The 22928-nt window shown below is 43.7% G+C and overlaps 1 protein-coding gene across 1 annotated transcript in view; it reads right to left on the bottom strand.

The window, feature by feature from the left end:
• LOC139571465 (stonin-1-like) overlaps window positions 1-22928 on the bottom strand; it is a 31470-nt gene that overhangs the window by 5449 nt on the left and 3093 nt on the right. Inside the window, 11 exon segments of the mRNA XM_071394359.1 lie at window positions 172-444; window positions 529-800; window positions 1059-1152; window positions 3433-3482; window positions 3891-4020; window positions 4413-4514; window positions 7025-7227; window positions 7588-8107; window positions 8268-8408; window positions 8740-8937; window positions 9039-10341. Of these exon segments, the coding sequence (XP_071250460.1) occupies window positions 172-444; window positions 529-800; window positions 1059-1152; window positions 3433-3482; window positions 3891-4020; window positions 4413-4514; window positions 7025-7227; window positions 7588-8107; window positions 8268-8408; window positions 8740-8937; window positions 9039-10241 (3186 nt within the window). The 5' untranslated portion in view covers window positions 10242-10341.

Here is a 22928-nt window from a genome sequence, read left to right as displayed (position 1 = left end):
CTATATATAGTACACTACTTTTGACCAGCTCCCTATGGGCCATGATCAAAAGCAGTGGGAATAGGGTGTCATTTGTGAGTAAGCCTATGTCTTCTGAAATATAGCAGTACCCTGCCTTGCCACTAATAACATGAGATGGTTGACTGATGAAGATATGGCGGAATTATTTACCTGAAGGCTTGGCATGTGGGCGGAGCCAGAGGACAGGCTCATGTCTAGTGGCTGTGGACTGTCAAAATCAATCCCATCCAGAGTGAAATCACCACTGTCGAAGGGACTCTCTGGAGGGCGAGATGGCGGTTGGGCTGGGGGCTGGAAGGACACTGGAGTCTGACCAGAAAAGGTTGCCTGAGCTGAAGGAACCTGTGGCTGCTGAATGAGATTATTCTCCTGAACTGGGGGCTGGACCACAGGTTGGGGTAGCAAAGGCTTCTCATTAGGTGGCTGGGGAATAATACATCATTTTTTTGTAAAACACATTTGAAAAACCCAAAGTGCTACAATAAAAACATCAAGATGGTGATTCACCTGGACCGGAGGAATCAGGCTCCTCTGCTCTGTGGTCTGAGGATCAGCTCTGGGAGGAGCCACAGGCTGTGGGGAAAAAGGTTCGGGCTTCGGAAGGGCCATGGTCTTTAGGACAGTAGAAGGGACCACTGTGGCTGACTGCTGGGAAGCTGAGCTGGGATCTCTCCACTCCACTACAGGTAACCCTTGCCTGGGTTGGGCCTGGGGGAGATGGCGATGACCGGCTGGAGCCTGGGTCACCATCACTGGGACATTGACCTTATAAAGCTGGCCTTAGGGAGGCAGAGGAGAGGAATCGATAAGTAAAAGGATCCATTCTAGAAATGTGTATCCATAGCCATGTATCCAAATGGGGACTTAACCACATTTTAATATATTATTAATTCTGCCCAGAACCATACCAGTGTCTACATCAAAGGAGTGTATATTATAAGTGTTCAAACAGAGTGATTCATGTTCTTTTTAAATTAAGTTTGTCAAAAAGCATTTGTGTGTATATGGAGGTTTATGCATGCTGTGGCCCTTCTTACCAGAGGCCGTCTGCAGTGTGACCCCTGCAGGGATCTGGACTGGGTAGGTCATCCCGGGAGGCAGAGAGAAGGTGGCCAGAGTCCCACCGTTGTTCTGCAACACAATTAGATGCTTTACACATATTGGATCCCCTCAATGAAAGACATTACTTACTGTATTTGGCACAGAAAAAGAGAAACTGCAGCGAGATCCCACATAAAAGACATCAAATAAATGCAACAGGCAGTCATTTATTTCCTTTATTTGAGGGGTGGGGTTACAGTTACAATATTCATGTCAATTTACACACTTACATTTATACCACATGTACTGCCACTCAAAACACATAGAGTACAAGTCAAAAGTTGACACACTCATTCAAGGGTTTCTTTATTTTTACTATTTTCTACATTGTAGAATAATAGTGAAGACATCAAAACTATGAAAGATTCCATACTATGGCAAGAATAGCTCAAATAAGCAAAGAGAAACGACAGTCCATCATTATTTTAAGACATGAAGGTCAGTCAATCCGGAAAATTTCAAGAACTTTGAAAGTTTCTTCAAGTGCAGTCGCAAAAACCATCAAGCGCTATGATGAAACTGGCTCTCATGAGGACCGCCACATGAAAGGAAGACCCAGAGTTACCTCTGCTGCAGAGGATAGGAACAGTGGCAGAACGACAGATTTTTACCGTGTCAGCTTGGAGATCCGATCTTGCAACCTTTCGGTTACTAGTCCAACGCTCTAACCACTAGGCTACCTGCCACACCATTAAGGGTGGGTAATGAAGTTAGCAGACTGGACCAGGAAGGGTGGGTAATGAAGTTAGCAGACTGGACCAGGAAGGGTGGGTAATGAAGTTAGCAGACTGGACCAGGAAGGGTGGGTAATGAAGTTAGCAGACTGGACCAGGAAGGGTGGGTAATGAAGTTAGCAGACTGGACCAGGAAGGGTGGGTAATGAAGTTAGCAGACTGGACCAGGAAGGGTGGGTAATGAAGTTAGCAGACTGGACCAGGAAGGGTGGGTAATGAAGTTAGCAGACTGGACCAGGAAGGGTGGGTAATGAAGTTAGCAGACTGGACCAGGAAGGGTGGGTAATGAAGATAGCAGACTGGACCAGGAAGGGTGGGTAATGAAGTTAGCAGACTGGACCAGGAAAGGTGGGTAATGAAGTTAGCAGACTGGACCAGGAAGGGTGGGTAATGAAGAAAAGCGAATGAACATGAACAAAAGATGACATATGCAAGCCTAATGACTAAACAGTCAAACATAGGATAGCTGTAGGGTTCATTAATTGGCATGGTGTTAGCACTGTGTAAATGTCTTGAACCATAGGCAATATCAGAGGCTAGGCTGCATGATTGTGCATGGATAGAATACCTGAATAATGAGCCAGTCATGGGGTTCCATTAGTCAGCTTGTCTCCTTGTGTGTTTCGTTTGACGTGCTTCTCCAAGAAGTATTGAGCTTCCTTGGCAGTGGAAAACATGTGTGGTGTGTTCTAAGGTCAAGATGAGTTTTGCCAGGTGGATGAAGCCGCATCTCAAGTTTAGCTTGAGAGCTCGAGTAGCTGGGATCTCACCTCATTGTAGGTCTCCCTCTGTTTCAGCAATTCAGCACTGAGGTCTGGGTAGATGCTGATCCTCTTCCCTGCATAGGTCAGACCCCCAGATGCTGTTGCAAGGTGAACAATTTGCTACTTGACTTCAAAGCTATGGATCCGTATACATTGAGAGCCATTGAGGAGTTAACCCGCAATGTTAATCAGTGGCAAAAAAGCCAGCTTCTCCTTCCCGAACAGTTCATAGAAAAGATTGCTCATGAAGGACGTTGGGTTGCCCGCTTCCACACCAGTTTCAAGTCCTATGACCCACACATAGAATTTACAGGAATGACTTAAGTAATTCCGTTTTTTATTTTAAGAGTTGGATTATTCCTTCCAATTTAGCTTGCACTTTCCAGGTCATGGAATCACACATCTGTCACAATGACTGTTCTCCAGACTTTCCACTTCGGTTGAATAGGTATCCACTTTAGCAGTGCCAATGATTAATTTACCAGTATTAAAATGGTAAGTCGAGGGCAGAGGTAATCTCCACACAAACAATCTCCCGGATAGTGCTGGCCAGCTCTTTCTGTTGTCTGGTGCTGAGAGCCACCATGTTCCCACTGGTGAATTGTGGACGGACAAATTCCAGCTGCTGGAGCATAATAGACCTGCTAGTTATTTCTTGTGAAACAATGAATGTCCCACACCTTAATATGATGCCTAGTATTGACAAGTAGTTTCAGGAAATATGTCTTAATTCATAGTCATTTGCAAAATGAGGCCCTCTCGTCTACAGGCTGCCAGTAGGCTATTATGCACGACAGTTTTGTGTAACTTGCCTTAGCAGTGAAACTCTGGACGTGTTGACCGGCAGGGATCACCATAGAGGCTGGGGATGAAAGGAGGAAGAGGAAAGGAATGATTAGGCTAATCAATTAAATACATAGCGATCTGCATGCAATAATCAATTGGCCTGATTAACTCACACACTGTAGATAATGCAACAATTACCCGATATGGTGGATCAACTCATTGATTTGTGAAATAGGCCTAGATAGCAATGGGTGAGTTGGTCTTAGGGTGCGTCCCAAAAATATCTAATGTTCCTGAAGTTTACACTCTTACACTTCTTCCAACAAATCTAAAAGCAATGGATTGGTGGAGGCATGGAGGGAGTTTCCACCATATTTCCTTTCAGTCAATTCCAGTGAAGGGAAGTGAACAAGTGCACACTTTGGGAGGAAGGAGAGATAATTGGGAAGTACCCTTGGACATAAAAACATTACCAACGTATTACCTGCAGGTTTTGTAAAACTCTGTCCATAGTTTGGAGGGAGCTGCAGCACAAAGTTGGATGAGTTGATGGTGTTCTTCACGAGGGCCAAGCCATCCACTGCTTTGGACTGCAGAATCTTTGCCTCCCAGAGCTACAGATTAAATGTTTGTTTGCTAGTTAGTTGATTTGACATAAGCCATACCAAATATGATTGCAGTTCCAGTTACACAGCAGTAGTATTACTGCAGTAGGGCCTATGCTCTTTTCTTGATTTCATCACTTCAATGTGATACTGTATATTCTGCAGTATTTATATACGTCATGAATGCAGTTATTTTTTGTGAAGACGGCAGGCAGTTAAGTCCACTGTGTGTAACAAAGTGAAGTCATTCCAGTCAGGGAGGACTAACGTCAGCTAGAAGAACGGGAAGAAGTACCACAAAGGCTGGCGATATTGAGTCGATATCGCCATCTGCCGGCCTCTGCCGTAGGGGAGAAGATCGTGCTTCTAAAAATCCTTGATCCAAGTAAAGTCCCACTCACCTGTCTCAGGTCATCAAGGACACGGTCTTCCAGTCCTTCATCCAGAAACACCTCCCGCATGCTCTCAATCACATCATCTATGATGGACAGGTAGAGCTTCGGCTGGAGGGGTTTTCAAGGAGGATACAAGGAAGCACGAAGGATCATTAGTTAGGTAGTTAACAGTATGTAGCCAAGTTAGCTAACGTTAACTAGTTATTTGGCTAATTGACAGTTTGGCAATCAAGAAGAGTAAAGTTAGTGACATGGCTATGTCGAGACACATTATCAAGTTACTAAGTAACCAAAACAACAACATAATGATCCGTTTATGGGCAACTTGCTCCTTACCACATGACTTGAATTTGATAGCATTTCGAGGGTCTAAGATGATCGGCTGCCTTGGTCTCGCTAGCTAGCGCGAGGTAAGCAAAATAGCTAACGTTAACTAGCAGACAAACAGAAAATATTGACAGGAATTTTCTGTCAATATTAACAGATCTGTGGTTTTGGTCATTCTTTCCTAAGTGGACATTGATATAGCACACCTTGGTTGAAATAACTAATAACAGCTAGCTACTTCAAACTGCAGGCTGTCGACTCCAACATAGGTGTGACCTTTGACCTCTACATTTGTTCAACCCCTCCCCCTTCTCACAAATGCATGCATAAATTGCAAATGTATTCAACTTGTTTTATTTATAACTAGCACTGAAGTCATATACACATACATACATTTTGTTATATAGTTTTATATGTGAGTGAAGACCATTCCTGCATTTCTAGGATTACATAACCATACTACAATGATATTGACCTATGGGAAAATAAGAGATGAGAGCTTGCATGCTTAGCTGTGCAAAAAGGCCATGGTTAACTAGCTAAACAACAAATTAGGGGATCAACATTTTATATAATTACCCAATTTTTCCTTAAAATTGAAAATACATTCCAAATAGTTTTGGGAAATAAGCCTAAACACTATGGGGTAGTTTCTCAGACAGATTGAGGACTAACAACTTGTCCTGGACTAACAACCAATCTTGCATTACCCATCTCATATGTATATACTGTATCTCATTCTATGCCGCTCTGACATTGCTCGTCCATATATTTGTATAGTCTTAATTCCATTCCTTTACTAGATTTGTGTGTACATGTTGTGTAATTGTTAGATATTACTTGTTAAATATTACTGCACTGTCGGAGCTAGAAGCACAAGCATTTCGCTACACACGCAATAACATCTGCTAAACACGTGTATGTGACCAATAAGATTTGATTTGATTTGTAAAGCAATCTCAATGAGAACCTCCATTGAAAGTGCTTTTTAGTCCAGGACAAGGCTTAGCCTAATCTGTGACTGGGAAACTGGCCCTGTGAGTGTGTTAAATGTCTACAAGGTATTTCCTCTTTTATAAAGCGCTTCTGCAACCTCCTGTCAGTAAATCATCTTCTGAGAGAACTGTAAAGTGCATTGTGATGGTAGGGCTGTGTGTTGGGTTCTTCGTTCCTGCAATAATAATAATTGTTTTTTTGTAGGCTACTTCGATTGCTCTATGTAGGTTACACCTAGCCTGGCTGCCAGACTGTTTCAGCTCTATTGCCAACTCCTTACAGAATTGTCATGTCTGGCACCCAGGCTAGGTTATAACATGACAATATCCATACATACAGGGATACAACAGGGCCAAACAATATCATGGAATGTCAGCCTTATAGGTGATAAGACGTACCTTTAGATTTTATTTTAACCTTTATTATTTCACTAGGTAAGTCAGTTAAGAACAAATTCTTATTTACAATGACACCCTACCTACCCGGAGGATGCTGGGCCCTATGGGACTCCAAATCACAGCCGGTTGTGATACCGCCTGGATTTGAACCAGGGTGTCTGACGCCTCTAGCACTGAGACGCAGTGCCTTAGACCGCTGCGCCACTCGGGAGCCCATAAAGAACATACAATATAAAAACAAGTGTTCATCAGCCACATGTAGGTTATGTCACTTTTAAAGATGTCCTTGTATCAAAGCATCCTGTGTATAGTCTCGATTCGAAGGCTTCCTCACAATGAACGAGACTTGGAAGTATGGTAATGTGAGACTTGATCCTGTAAGCTTGATCATCATCACTACTGTGGTGTGCAGCCTGATTGCCCCTGTGCTTCTGTCTCAATCCACTTCTTCTCAATTTCCACCTATAAAAAGGACAGACCAATATGGTTTAGTTTCATTATGGAATACCCCCTATGGCCCCACTGGACACAGATGTCAATTCAACATCTTTTCAACGTTGGTTCAACATCATTTGATTGACATGACGTGGAAACGACGTTGATTCAACCAGTGTGTGCCCAGTGGAGCAGGACAACGATAGAAGAGTTTGCTAGACGACAGTATGGGACCAACCTTGTCAGCTGGTGTCACAGTAATAACTACGCTATATCAGACAATATTTTGTGTTGGATTAAATATATACCAAGTTCCCCTAATAAGTCGCAAATCATGATTCTGCTTTGGAACTAACAAAAATAAGATCAACAACAGCATTATAGATATTAAACAGCATTATATATACAAAACATTATAGATATTAAACTTGTTATCTAATATAATAATATCTCAGCCCTTACCTGACAATGATAGTGGGTCCTACCGGTGACATGTTTCTGAGGCTGAACGTCACTGTCTGTGCCCAGTGACGTCACTCTGGTCTGTGAGACCACGGCCCCCACCATCTCACACTCCATCGTGACAAACGGATACCAGTCAGTGGGGATCTCCTGATCTGAACCAAGCTCTAATTTACAGGAGAAGGTATGGGGATTTTCTACTGCTGTGAGAGGGAAAAGGGAGATTGTGTAGTTTCTACCACTTGGGGGAGCACTATGAGCAGAATCTGAAAGATACAGGTCTCCATCCTCTGGCACAATGCAAACAGGATTTAGTATTTATTTAGCCAAGCTGTAGTATAACAAACCCTAATACTATAAAGAGTTGATGTATTTTAGCTAAACTGATTAGGGAACATAAGTTACATTTTAACATAGCCTATATTGAAACATGTTTCGGTAAATGTAACATGTAAAATCAAGCCAAATCAGAATAAGCCAGCATTCCATACAAACAGGGATTATCAATAGAACATCATCAATCGATCATCAAAGACAGCCAGACTATTCCTCTTAGTCCTTACCCATGTTCTTAGCAGGCAGTCTGTCGATCCTCCACACCATGGCCGAGTACACATTCTCATACTTGACTGTCCCCACGGTAACCTGCATGACCGGCTGTGATTCAACAGCACTGACTGTCCCCAGACACGCGTTCCGGTTTATCCTGGCCGTCAGGGATTTCCGTCGTAGCAACGTCACAGTACGTGACACCTTCACCCAGTCCGCCGGTACCGGGAAACGGATCAGAACGTTCTCGCAGAGTGGCTCAGTCTCCGACACTCCGGTAAATGACGGGAAGGCGGCTGACATGTTGAGAAAGGCTTGGAGTTCCACGTAGGCCCCTTGGACAGTCACCACGGCTTTGACGGAGAACGGTAGGTTAGTACTTCCCAGGGCTAACGTCTTGTAGCGCATCAGTTCTACTCTACAGGCGTCCGGAGGAGAGAACTTGAGCAGCCGGGACCTGTGGAACTCCAAGTCATTGATGCACTTGTGGAAGTGGCAGTCACTGATCTCCATCCAGCCCTCAAGGAGGTCATCCTGAAAGACCACAATGGAAATTAAAGGACCACAATTGAAATAGACCTAAGTCAACCTTTTTGTGTCATCCTGGATGATTCTACTAATTGTGTTGTCTTTTGATATGCAGGCTAAATTCTATGTATGTGTTGATATGTGTGTTAAGAAACTAACACCCAACCTCCTCAGAGCCAGAGCCGTAGCTGGCGTCGAAGCGAAGGAGCCCTAGGTCGTTGAGAGCCAGGAAACACTCCCCTGGTCCGTTGAGGAACGCCAGGCAGTGGATCCTTGTCATGGCTGCCCGATCCATCACCACACCGTTCTTAAAATGTATTTTAAGATTTTAGTCAATGAGAGTTCGAGTGGCAAAAAAAGGATCCCCAAGGAGCATGCAATATGTCAAAAACAGGAGGTAAGGAGTCATTTTTGTGAATGATTTTAGCAAAAGACATTCATAGAAATGTATTACCTTCTTATTTAGGCTTTCAATTTGTATATAATAAGTAACAGCAAGTAATTCATGAGTTTTTAATAACGACCTGTAATAATGCTGAAATACCAATGAACTACACTAACTACTAGGTACATTTCCTGAAGAGACTGTGTGCTATCTTACAGTAGTTGTATGGTAGTGAAAGAAGAAGTAAATGTACCTTGTCCAGCTGCACCCAGAGGTGGTCTGTGATCTGCAGTGTCATCTCCTGTTCCTCGTAGTGCCGTTTTTGTGACAGGGGCGGAGTCAGCCTAAGAATCTCCTCCTCCATGGTCTCTAACAGATCCTCCATGTCGCCGTATTCCGTGGTTCCAAATTTCAGCAGCTGCTCCACCTCAGCCTCGTGGGACACCTCCAGCTTCAAATCAAATCAAACTTTATGCATTGTTGATTAAACGCCAAGCTAAAAACATGTTTTTTATAAAAAAGTGATTTAAAAAAAGTAAAATGCCCTCTTACCTTGTGGTTGTAGCGCTTCTTCTCTGTGTAAGACACGTGCTCCACCTTCACTGTCTGGATCTTGCGAGGCTCTCCGTTGCTCTCCAGCTTGAGATCTGACAACCTACAGTGAGGCTGCAGCTGGAACTCTTTGAAGGGCTTCTACAGTCCTTTCTCATAGTACATCTGGAGCACGCCTCCAGACAGCAGACGCAGGTAAATGGGGCCCCACTGTCGGGACGACATTCGGTTTTTCTTCTCTGGGATCCTCAGCATTAAAGACCAGCCGTCTCTCTTCTTGCTACGGAACAGACTGTGAGAGACAAAGGCTGCTGATGGTCCCTCCCTGACGTCCTCCTTGTCTCTTACTCCTCTCCTTCCCCCTCTATCCATCCCTACTCCTTCCTCTGTGTCATTGTCTTCCTCGGCCCGCAGGCCCTCCAGCTTGTGGCAGATGTAGGAGTAGGAGCTCTGGAGGTGGTCTGGTCGAGGAGGATCGTTGCTGTCTTTCGGCTGGATGAAGAAGCGAGGCAGACTAGAACCTCCACCCTCAGAGTCGGAAGAGGAGCTCCCAGAGTCCATGCTATGCCCACCAGCCCCCTCCCAGAATGGGTTGAAATGCCCCGGGTCCCCCTGGAAGGAGGGGAAGGGACCGGGGCCATCGGAGACAGAGACGTCACTCTGGGGATGTGGGGTGGTGCCTGTGTGGGTGGCCTGGTCTAGGCCTGGGGGAGAAGAAGAATGCATGGTGGCAGAGGCAGAACTAGAGAAACTACGGAAGAAGTCGTGCTGATCCCAGGACCTGCAATGGAAAGGTAATGCACTGCTAGGAGGAGCCTCCCTTACCGGCGTGCAGAAAGGAGTGTTGTAGGGCACACAGGAACTTCCATTGATGTTAAAATGCATTGGAGGGGAGCTGAATTCAAGGGAACTGCTGAAGTTCCAGGATGGATCTCCCAATGGGGGCAGTACCAGCTTTAGGCCATTGGGACGGGGGACTGTCTTTAACCCTGTCGTTGTCACACTACCTGGGTGTGTCTTCAGGGCTGTAGAGGCATAGGAAGGGGGTGACCCTATCTTTGCCCCTGGTGACTTCAGTGGTGTTAAGGCCAACGTTGTCCCACTCCCTGGGATCTTCAGGGGTGTTGAGGCAAAAGAAGGGGACGTAGATGTAGTACACTCATCCTCGAAGGTCACCCAGTTTGGATTGTTCATGGAGCACATGGCTGTGGTTTTTTGGCATCCAGGTTCAAGTCAGTACTTCCTGGTTCTGTTGTTGACGTTATCCTCAGACTCCACCACAGAGGCCTTCCCTGCTGAAAAGCTGAACAGAACATTGTCATAGATTAGAACATACAGAGTAACAGCATACAATGTTTTTCTGTAGAATCTACAGGTATCAGTGGAGACTGGTGGGAGGAGCTATAGGAGGACGGGCTCATTGTAATGGCTGGAATGGAATTAATGGAACAGAGTCAAACATATGGTTTCCATATGCATGATGTGTTTTATACCGTTCTATAAAATTCCATTCCAGCCATTACAATGAGCCCGGACTCCAATAGCGTCTCCCTCCAGCCTCCTCTGGCAGGTATTATATATTGGTGCATTTGCTATGAAATATACTGTATCAGGCATCTCTTATTTACACCAATACATAACCTCACAATCCCCCCTAGTGAGCATTCTGTCTAAGAGACCTCTCCTACAGTTAGTGTTGCCGGAGACTTTAATGCAGGGAAACTTAAATCAGTTCTACCAAATCTCTATCAACATGTTAAATGTGCAACCAGAGGGAAGAAAATTCTAGATCACCTGTACTTTACAAACAGAGACGCGTACAAAGCTCTCCCTCGCCCTCCATTTGGTAAATCCGACCACAACTCTATCCTGATTCCTGCTTACTAGCAAAAATTAAAGCAGGAAGCACCAGTGACTCGGTCTATAAAAACAATTGTCAGATGAAGCAGATGCTAAACTACAGGACTGCTTTGCTATCACAGACTGGAACATGTTCCGGGATTCTTCCGATGACATTGAGGAATACTCCACATCAGTCACTGGCATTGAGGACGTCGTCCCCACAGTGACCGTACATACATACCGCAACCAGAAGCCATGGATTACAGGCAACATTCGCACTGAGCTAAAGGGTAGAGCTGCCGCTTTCAAGGTGCGGGACTCTAAACCGGAAGCTTACAAGAAATCCCGCTATGCCCTGCGACGAACCATCAAACAGGCAAAGCGTCAATACAGGGCTAAGATTGAATCATACTACACCGGCTCCGACGCTCGTCGGATGTGGCAGGGCTTGCAAACTATTACAGACTACAAAAGGGAAGCACAGCCGCGAGCTGCCCAGTGACACAAGCCTACCAGACGGGCTAAATCACTTCTATGCTCACTTCGAGGCAAGCAACACTGAGGCATGCATGAGAGCATCAGCTGTTCCGGACGACTGTGTGATCACGCTCTCCGTAGCCGACGTGAGTAAGATCTTTAAACAGGTCAACATACACAAGGATGCGGGGCCAGACGGATTACCAGGACGTGTGCTCCGGGCATGTGCTGACCAACTGGCAGGTGTCTTCACTGACATTTTCAACATGTCCCTGATTGAGTCTGTAATACCAACATGTTTCAAGCAGACCGCCATTGTCCCTGTGCCCAAGAACACAAAGGCAACCTGCCTAAATGACTACAGACCCGTGGCACTCACGTCTGTAGCCATGAAGTGCTTTGAAAGGCTGGTAATGGCTCACATCAACACCATTATCCCAGAAACCCTAGACCCACTCCAATTTGCATACCACCCAAACAGATCCACAGATGATGCAATCTCTATTGCACTCCACACTGCCCTTTCCCACCTGGACAAAAGGAACACCTATGTGAGAATGCTGTTCATTGACTACAACTCAGCGTTCAACACCATAGTACCCTCAAAGCTCATCACCAAGCTAAGGATCCTGGGACTAAACACCTCCCTCTGCAACTGGATCCTGGACTTCCTGACAGGCCGCCCCCAGGTGGTGAGGGTAGATAGCAACACATCTGCCACGCTGATCCTCAACACTGGAGCTCCCCAGGGGTGCGTGCTCAGTCCCCTCCTGTACTCCCTGTTCACCCACGACTGCATGGCCAGGCACGACTCCAACACCATCATTAAGTTTGCTGACGACACAATAGTGGTAGGCCTGATCACCGACAACGACGAGACAGCCTATAGGGAGGAGGTCAGAGACCTGGCCGGGTGGTGCCAGAATAACAACCTATCCCTCAACGTAACCAAGACTAAGGAGATGATTGTGGACTACAGGAAAAGGAGCACCAAGCACGTCCCCATTCTCATCGACGGGGCTGTAGTGGAGCAGGTTGAGAGCTTCAAATTCCTTGGTGTCCACATCAACAACAAACTAGATTGGTCCAAACACACCAAGACAGTCGTGAAGAGGGCACGACAAAGCCTATTCCCCCTCAGGAAACTAAAAAGATTTGGCATGAGATCCTCAAAAAGTTCTACAGCTGCAACATCGACAGCATCCTAACCGGTTGCATCACTGCCTGGTACGGCAATTGCTCGGCCTCCGACCGCAAGGCACTTCAGAGGGTAGTGCGTACGGCCCAGTACATCACTGGGGCAAAGCTGCCTGCCATCCAGGACCTCTACACCAGGCGGTGTCAGAGGAAGGCCCTAAAAATTGTCAAAGACCCCAGCCACCCCAGTCATAGACTGTTCTCTACTACCGCATGGCAAGCGGTACCGAAGTGCCAAGTCTAGGACAAAAAGGCTTCTCAACAGTTTTTACCCCCAAGCCATAAGACTCCTGAACATCTAACCAAATGGTTACCCGGACTATTTGCATTGTGTGCCTCCCCCAACCCCTCTTTTACGCTGCTGCTGCTACTCTCTGTTTATCTTATTTGCATAGTCACTTTAACTATACATTCATGTACATACTACCTAAATTGGCCCGACCAACCAGTGCTCCCACACATTGGCTAACCGGGCTATCTGCATTGTGTCCCACCACCCGCCAACCCCTCTTTTTACGCTTCTGCTACTCTGTTCATCATATATGCATAGTCACTTTAACCATACCTACATACTACCTCAATAAGCCTGACTAACAGGTGTCTGTATATAGCCTTGCTACTCTTTTTTCAAATGTCTTTTTACTGTTGTTTTATTTCTTTACTTACCCACACACACACACACACACACACACACACACACACACACACACACACACACACACACACACACACACACACACACACACACACACACACACACACACACCATTGGTTAGAGCCTGTAAGTAAGCATTTCACTGTAAGGTCTACACGTGTTGTATTCGGCGCACGTGACAAATAAACTTTGATTTGATTGGGCAGTTTTCATAATCGACATTTGGGCTCCTTTTAGTAGAATTTAGTGGGATTTTGGCTCAGATTAATCTGCAAAGTGTCATAAAAATCTGCCAACACAGTGCAGTTGCAATCCGCAACATTAAATTTCCCACATGACTGGTTTAATTATTCAATAGCTGGCGAGTTGACTGTTGGTTTAATTATTTAATAGCTGGCGAGTTGACTGTTGGTTTAATTATTCAATAGCTGGCGAGTTGACTGTTGGTTTAATTATTCAATAGCTGGCGAGTTGACTGTTGGTTTAATTATTCAATAGCTGGCGAGTTGACTGTTGGTTGAATGATTTAATAGCTGGCGAGTTGACTGTTGGTTGAATGATTTAATAGCTGGCGAGTTGACTGTTGGTTGAATGATTTAATAGCTGGCGAGTTGACTGTTGGTTGAATGATTTAATAGCTGGCGAGTTGACTGTTGGTTGAATGATTTAATAGCTGGCGAGTTGACTGTTGGTTCAATGATTTAATAGCTGGCGAGTTGACTGTTGGTTTAATTATTCAATAGCTGACGAGTTGACTGTTGGTTTAAATATTCAATAGCTGACGAGTTGACTGTTGGTTTAAATATTCAATAGCTGACGAGTTGACTGTTGGTTTAATTATTTAATAGCTGGCGAGTTGACTGTTGGTTGAATTATTCAATAGCTGACGAGTTGGGTTGTTTCTTTTATTGGTGGCAAATCAGCAAATAGTGCCATGTGGTAATATTTAGCCCAACACAAGAGAACAATACTGAATACATAAAGAAGTTAGAGAGGAGGAGAAAGTAACATCTTGCTCTTTGCGGTGTCTGTGTCTTGTCACCAGTCAACCACACACACAATCCCTGTGTTCTCCCACTGGAATTGAAGAGGATAAATATAGAAACACTGAACATGCTAGTGGACACCGATGAGTAACATCTGTCTAAACGCTACAGCTGCAGCCTTGTTGAATGAAAAGGCAGAGAGGTGCAGCTCTGCTCTGTCAGCAACTACCAGAGGAATTGGGGTCGATTTCAATTTGTGTTGGACTTCAGCTCCCTCCTACTCAAAGGTGATGAAAAGTGGAATACATTGGAGTTGGAATAAAATGTAGGGTTTTGGAAATTGTACATAGATAGTGATGGATGAAAATACCATGCTCTAGTGGGAAATGTGGAAGATGGAATAGAACTGAATCAGAGGGGTTGGGTAGTGTTCATTACGCCAAATAGAAAACACAGGCTTTCCTTGGACTCGTCCAATAAGAAATACCTATTTTCGTTTTCTGTTGCAAAATGTTTTGCTAATGAATACAAGGACACTGCTCTGCTCTAGTCAGTTTTAGCAGCATTCAGGAAATGTGTCACTGGCACTCGAGCAGAGAACCAATCACCACTCTTTATTCGCCAACAGTATGAAACCATCTGTGATAACTAGGCTGTGGAACACTGGAACAGCTGGTGAGATATGGGGCACAGACACTACTACTTAACTCATATGACTTAATGAGTTACACCTCATATATTGTAAACCTCATCCCCAGGCTAACTGCCAAAGAGCCGGCTGGTGGCCAAATCTAATAAAATGATTACTGCATAGTCTATTATGTGGTAGCAGTTGATTCATTTGGTGGAGCTGTGGAAATATTGCCTTGTCCCAGATCTGTTTTGCAAGACATCACTAACAGATCTGGGACAAGGAACTTGGAAATATAGGCTAGTACATTAACCTGAGCTCTGATGTCATCCATGCCCTCCACCATAGCCTCGACACCAGCTGTCATAAGTTTCCATGTTAGAGAATACTGTAATGTCTTGCAATGCCAGACTACCTTCACCCAGCACAATTGCACAATGATTACACGCTGTAATCATCATACAATCTAGCAATTGATTCCCAGTCAACAGACGCAAAACACCGGTTTCAATCTTTATCCATCACAGCCACCAACCTCACCACAGAGATACAGGCCTAACTTCTGAAAATTAAACTAAGCACAGTAGTTACTCTGCAATCTCCTTACCAACTCCCTACCCCCACTATTACATTTACCACAGCCAATGGGTTACAGCCTACAGTATGTATGAAGACAACTAGTGGCACTGGAAAAGTTCCTTTCATGCTATAAATAACTATGGAGGGAGATCAGGGGCTGTAGGAGCCCAAGGGAGCGTCTCAGAGTAGAAATGCTGATCTAGGATCAGTTTAGCCTTTTAGGTCTTAATGAATAAGATTACATGGACCTGATCCCCGATCAGCACTTCTACTCTGAGACTTTTGTATTTTTATTTAACTAGGTTAGTCAGTTAAGAACAAATTCTTATTTACAATGATGGCCTACACCGGCCAAACCCGGACGACACTGGGACAATTGTGCACCGCCCTATCCCAATCACGGCCGGTTGTGATACAGCCCGAAATCGAACCAGGATCTGTAGTGGCACCTCTAGCACTGAGATGCAGTGCCCTAGACAACTGCGCCACTCAGGAGCCCAAATTATACATACTGGGCCCAGCATGGTAATGGGGCTGTCAAGGCCTGGAGAGCTGGGTCGTTCTAATGAGGACTAAGGAAGTTAGATATGGCAGGTATGTCTGTTATGGTTCACCCTCAGCTTCTCTCTCTGTCTTATGGACTGAACTGTGGTTTGATCTAGCAGTGTTCCAAGAAAGATCGAACCTTGTAGACTACAGGCTAACTGAGCTATGGTTTCAAAAGTGCATCAGCCTTAACGCCATATTCTGCCATTATCCCTGCTGTTTAATGGTTATTTCAATTCATCCCATTGATTCAGGCCTGTTGAAATGACAGAATGTGGCTTTTAGGGAAGAAGAACCTTGTATTGAGGCTAACTGAACTCCTGCAGGCAATTTCACTCCCAGACAGTACTGCCACCTCCAGCAGCCTGTTACAAAGAGATGGAGCAGAGAAATAGCCTGGTCCCAGATGCATTGTCACGCTAGCAGGAGTTGCCATGAGAGTGCAAACGGATTCAGCACCAGGCTAGTAGCAGGGGGAATGAAAGGTTAATAAATCTGCAGAGGCAGAAGAAGGACATTCCTATCATTCCTAAGGGACAGAGCAACATGCACACAGGAAATACCAGCCTACTCTGCTGCTCCCACACAACTCACTGTCACTGGGATCACAGACAATATATACCACATTGATTACACTGTACTGTAGATGTCACTCATGTCTGGTTGCTCATGTTAGTATAGTTATGATTGAAACCTGAACTTTTAGATTGCTTTGTCCCCAGACACAGATTAAACCTAATCCTAATTAGTTTTTTAGTCAAGGACTAAAATTAAAAAGGTGGTGTCTGTGAAACCACCTTTACTGTACGAGCCTATTTTGTAAGGGCAAGCCTCCTCAGTGGTCTGATAACTAAATAAGAAGCATCTGATCATAATGTTTGCATCATATGATAGCTCGCTCTCCAGTAATGTTTGTCTCACATGATATAAATCATCCTTTTATAATGACTTGAAATGAGAGAGACAGTGGATGAAGATAAAGACAGGGAAACACCAAAGCTCCTACACGATGGCTATGGAACTTTTTCACTTCAGGTCATGTATTTCCCAGTAAGTAAGTGACAAACAAAGTAAGTGACAAACAAGCCACATTTAGAAAAAGATCCACCTCAATGTGACTTCCCTTGTTAAATAAAGAACCCTCTGGTTATGTAGTCTGTAAAACTGTCAGACGGAGGTGATGGGAGGTGAGTTGAGTCACGGACATATTTATTTTCTTACTTGCATCCATTGCTCTGTATATGCATTATTTGAGTGTGGTTACATTTCTCAAGCCCCATAACTCAGGTGTTTACCAAAACAAGTGGCAGGTCGAATCCCAGATTGCCCCTTTAAAAGTTGTCATCATGACCTTATTTAACTTGTTCAGTGGAATTTACATGAATATCTACATTTAAGTCATTTAGCAGACGCTCTTATCCAGAGCGACTTACAAATTGGAAAGTTCATACATATTCATCCATATTCATCCTGGTCCCCCCGTGGGGAATGAACCCACAACCCTGGCGTTGCAAGCGCCATGCTCTACCAACTGAGCCACACGGGATCTATAAGACTACTGTTTTCTGAGTGTTTGAGCATATCGTTTTGCTCCAGAACTTTGACAGAATTCTTAATAGAAGAATATCCCATTTAATTTGGAATCAAAGACACCATGCTGTGACAAGAGATTCATGCCCCCTGTAAGTGCTACTGTGCACTGCAAGTCCCCCTGCTATTGTGCTGAATTAACTGTGTGATGACCCATTTCAACAGGGAATAAAAGAGACTACAGTCCCTACCTTTGCAAAAACTGTTCTATGTGTGGGTGTTCTGTGTGTGTGGGGGTTTTGTGTGTGTGTGTGTGTGTTTTGTGTGTGTGTGCATGCATATGTTTTGTGTGAATGTCTGTGTTCACCCTGTGCTGACCCTGTCCTCTAGATGTCCCCAGGAAACTTAAATCAGCATGGCTTGATTAGAACAAATCAATTACTTGATTAAAGGGCCAATCTGCATTTCAAACAATAACAAAGCATACACCCCACCACTGACTTCATAAACAGCTGAGGGATGGGGATGGAGAAATGTAACCACTCTCAAACTCATTAATAGCGCTATGGATGGAAGGACTGACCATCCATGATATCAACATTATAGTTTGAACCATGTGTTGAGTTTTTGTTTACATTTACAAACAAAGGAGTAAAACAGGCTTATAGTTTGGGTTCTGATGTGGTAAGACAGTTAAGTTAATGTGTCATCTATAAGTTTTCAATAATCAATAGGTATTATTACTTTAAAAATCAAAAAAATGTATGTAGCAACTGCAGATTGCCCCTATATTTAGTTGTAATATTTTCCTTCATGCCATCTGTCAATTAACTGCAATACAACTACCATTATATTGATCAACCTATAAATGTTAATCAAGCACTATGTGTGGGAACAACCTATTTAAAAGTCTCTGCTATAGCTGACTTTTTGCTTTGAGTGAAATGAGCCAAGTCTGTCTGTCCAGTGTACAAGAACGCCTACTTGAGTGACCGCTGACCTAGTGGTTTTAAGATTGACAGATTCACTATAATGACATGAGAAAATGTTGCCTGCAGGCCTACCGCAGCCCATTTTTCAGTGAAACTCTGGCATAGAGACAATTGTTGTTTTGCCATGTATTGTTCCAACACAGACTGTACAAAGGTCTCTGTAAAAATTCAACCGTGTTGTGATCGTCCATGACTCATTCCTATACAGCCAGAGGAAACTAGCTTCAACATCAGGGCAGGAACGATGCAATGTCACAAAAGGAGAATTATCCTACCTGTGCTTTTTTACCTGTTTTCGTTGTTTAGTCATTGAAACTATGACTTTCGACTGAGGTAAATACAGATTCAGGTTGAATATTCGATGGATATTCACCTGTAGTTTTCCTTACGTCCACCAACAGCAGTTAGGGACCGTCAACATAGTGACAAATAACATTTTTCTAATTTAAATATCTCTTTAACCATTACTCCTAAAACTTTCGAAACTGGTTCTAGCTGGCATAGACACACATTGCACACACTTTTTTTAGTTGGTTTACATCTCACATTATTTTAAATTATTTATTTTTATTTTTGAAATTCAATAGCGCCTTGGTCATGTGACCCACACACCATAAACAAGGTTCATAATGTACACTCAGTGGGCCTACACACCCTTTTGTTTGTCCATTTGCATCTCATGAGATTTTACGATAAATTTTTAAATATTCAAATGTCAATAGCTCCTTAGCCTTATGACCTACAACCCTCAAACTATTTTCAGAACATCCAGTCACTAACCGTAAACATTGCACACCCTTTAGTTCGTCCATTTTAATTTCAGGTGATTTTACATGAAGTGTTCTTTATTTTTCCATTGTTTCTAATTTCAATAGCTTTCTGGTCATGTGACCTAAAACCCTCAAACTGCTGTCAGAATATCCACTGACAAGCCTTATATAGATATTGCACAACTTTTTGTTTGTCCATTTTCATCTCAAACAATTTTACATACACTACCGTTCAAAAGGTTGGGTCACTTAGCTTTTCTTTCTAAAACAAGGACATTTCTATTTGTTTGTCCATTAAAACATAAAATTCATCCCAAATACAGCGTAGACATGGCTAATATTGTAAATGACTATTGTAGCTGGAAACGGCAGATTTTTTATGGAATATCTACATAGGCGTACAGAGGCCCATTATCAGCAACCATCACTCCTGTGTTCCAATGGCACGTTGTGTTAGCTAATCCAAGTTGATCATTTTAAAAGACTAATTGATCATTAGAAAACACTTTTGCAATTATGTTAGCACAGCTGAAAACTGTTGTCCTGATTAAAGAAGCAACAAAACTGGCCATCTTTAGACTAGTTGAGTATCTGGAGCATCAGCATTTGTGGGTTTGAATACTCGTCAGTCTATTCTTGTTCTGAGAAAGGAAGGCTATTCCATGCGAGAAATTGCCAAGAAACTGAAGATCTCGTACAACTCTGTGTAGTACTCCCTTCACAGAACAGCGCAAACTGGCTCTAACCAGAATAGAAAGAGGAGTGGGAGGCCCCAGTGCACAACTGAGCAAGAGGACAAGTACATTAGAGTGTCTAGTTTGAGAAACAGACGCCTCACTTTTTTTCAACTGGCAGCTTCATTAAATAGTACCCGCAAAACACCAGTCTCAACATCAACAGTGAAGAGGCGACTCCGGGATGCTGGCCTTCAAGGCAGATTTGCAAAGAAAAAGCCACATCTCAGACCGATAAAAACAAAAGATTAAGATGGGCAAATGAACACAGACACTGGACAGAGGAAGATTGGGGAAAAAATGTTATGGACAGACAAATCTAAAGAAGAACATTCGTGAGACGCAGAAAAACATGAAAAGATGCTGGAGGAGTGCTTGACGCCATCTGTCAATCATGGTGGAGCAATGTGATGGTCTCGGGGTGCTTTGGTGGTGGTAATGTGGGAGATTTGTACAGGGTCAAAGGGATCTTGAAGAAGGAAGGCTATCACTCCATTTTGCAACGCCATGCCCTGTAAACGTGATGTCGGACTGCTCTCTTGTTATTGGGGCCAGGGAAGAGTCCTTGGCAAGGAAATGGTGATGTGGAATGATCCGCGTGTTCATTCAAAATAGCAGTGTTATTTTTCCATAGATAAGGCAGGGTTTCCCAAAGTCTGTTCTGCCCCCCCCCCCCCCATCTGGGTGCACGTTTTGTTTTTTCCCCCTGGCACTGCACAGCTGATTCAAATAACCAACTTATTGTCAAGCTTTGATTATTTGAATCAGATGTGTGGTGCTGGGGCGAAGAACAAAACGTGCACCCAGGGAGGGCCCCAGCACCGACATTGGGAAACCCTGAGGGAAGGCATTAAATCGCATTCCGGGTCCTTGCTCCTTACTCTGTTATAGTATTAACTCTGTAACTGATGACACACATGCTTATTTACTTTCAAAAGCTATATTATGATGGCACTGTCTCACACTCAACACTCTTAGAAATGAAGGTGAAGGTGCTATGGAAACATAATACACTCTTTGGAAAAAGGGTTCCAAAAGGGGTCCCACCTGGAACCAAAACGGGTTCTACCTGGAACCAAAAAGGGTTCTCCCATGGGGGAAGGAACCCGGGATGGTCTCCCGGGTGGCGCAGTGGTCTAGGGCACTGCATCGCAGTGCTAGCTGCGCCACCAGAGTCTCTGGGTTCGCGCCCAGGCTCTGTCGCAGCCGGCCGCAACCGGGAGATCCGTGGGGCGATGCACAATTGGCATAGCGTCGTCCGGGTTAGGGAGGGTTTGGCCGGTAGGGAGGGTTTGGCCGGTAGGGATATCCTTGTCTCAGTATGTAAAAATGTAATAAAAAAATAATTAAAAAAATGTATGCGCTCTACTGTAAGTCGCTCTGGATAAGAGCGTCTACTCTTGGCCGGTAGGGATATCCTTGTCTCAGTATGTAAAAATGTATGCACTCTACTGTAAGTCGCTCTGGATAAGAGCGTCTGCTAAATGACTAAAATGTAATGTAAATGTAAACAGCGCTTAAATTGGAGCCAATTTCCTGCTACAACAGGACAATGACCCAAAGCACAGCTCCAAACTATGCAAGAACTATTTAGGGCAGAAGCAGTCAGCTGGTATTCTGTATATTATGGAGTGGCCATCACAGTCACCGGATCTCAACCCTTTGAGCTGTTGTGGGAGCTGCTTGACCGTATGAAGTGCCCATCAAGCCAATCCAATTTTGTGGGAGGTGCTTTAGGAAGCATGGGGTGTAATCTCTTCAAATGACCTCAACAAATTGAACTAAAATGCCAAAGGTCTGCAAGGCTGTAATTGATGCAAATAGAGGATTCTTTGACGAAAGCAAAGTTTGAAGGACACAATTACTATTTAAATTAAAAATCATTATTTATAACCTTGTCAACGTCTTGACTATATTTTCTATTCATTTTGCAACTCATTTCATGTATGTTTTCATGGAAAACAAGGACATTTCTAAGTGACCCCAAACTTTTGAACAGTAGTGTACATTTTCTAACTTTCAAATTGAAATAGCTCCTTAGTCTTATGACCTACAACCCTCAAACTGGGTTCAGAATATCCACTGAGTAGCCTTATATGTAGCACAACCTTTTGTTTGTCCATTTTAATCTCACACAATTTTACATACATCTTCAATGTTTCTAATTTCAATAGCTTTTGGTCATGTGACCTACTGGACTCAAACAAGGTTCATAATGTACACGCAGTGGAACTACACATTGCATACACTTTCGTTTGTCCATTTTAAATCTCACACGGTTTTACATGATTTTTTTTCATTTCAATAATTCCCTGGTCATGTGACTTACAACCCTCAAACTACTTTCAGAATATCAATTTACTCGCCGTAAATATACAGCTGAAGTCGGAAGTTTACATCCACCTTAGCCAAATCCATTTAAACTCAGTTTTTCACAATTTCTGACATTTAATCCTAGTAAAAAATCCCTGTCTAAGGTCAGTTAGGGTTAGCAGTTTATTTTAAGAATGTGAAATGTCAGAATAATAGTAGAGAGAATGATTTATTTCAGCTTTTATTTCTTTCATCACATTGCCAGTGGGTCAGAAGTTTACATACACTCAATTAGTATTTGGTAGCATTGCCTGTAAATTGTTCAACTTGGGTAAAACATTTTGGGTAGCCTTCCACAAGCTTCCCACAATAAGTTTGGTGAATTTTGGCCCATTCCTCCTGACAGAGCTGGTGTAACTGAGTTAGGTTTGTAGGCCTCCTTGCTCACACATGCTTTTTCAGTTCTGCCTACAAATTTTCTATAGGATTGATGTCAGGTCTTTGTGATTGCCACTCCGATACCTTGACTCTGTTGCCATTTTGCCACAACTTTGGAAGTATGCTTGGGGTCATTGTCCATTTGGAAGACCCATTTACGACCAAGCTTTAACTTCCTGACTGATGTCTTGAGATGTTGC

This window comes from Salvelinus alpinus, chromosome 3 (assembly GCF_045679555.1).
Source record: "Salvelinus alpinus chromosome 3, SLU_Salpinus.1, whole genome shotgun sequence".
NCBI lineage: Eukaryota > Metazoa > Chordata > Actinopteri > Salmoniformes > Salmonidae > Salvelinus > Salvelinus alpinus.
The sequence above is the reverse complement of the archived record's forward strand: the minus strand, read 5'-3'. Positions and strand labels throughout refer to the sequence as shown.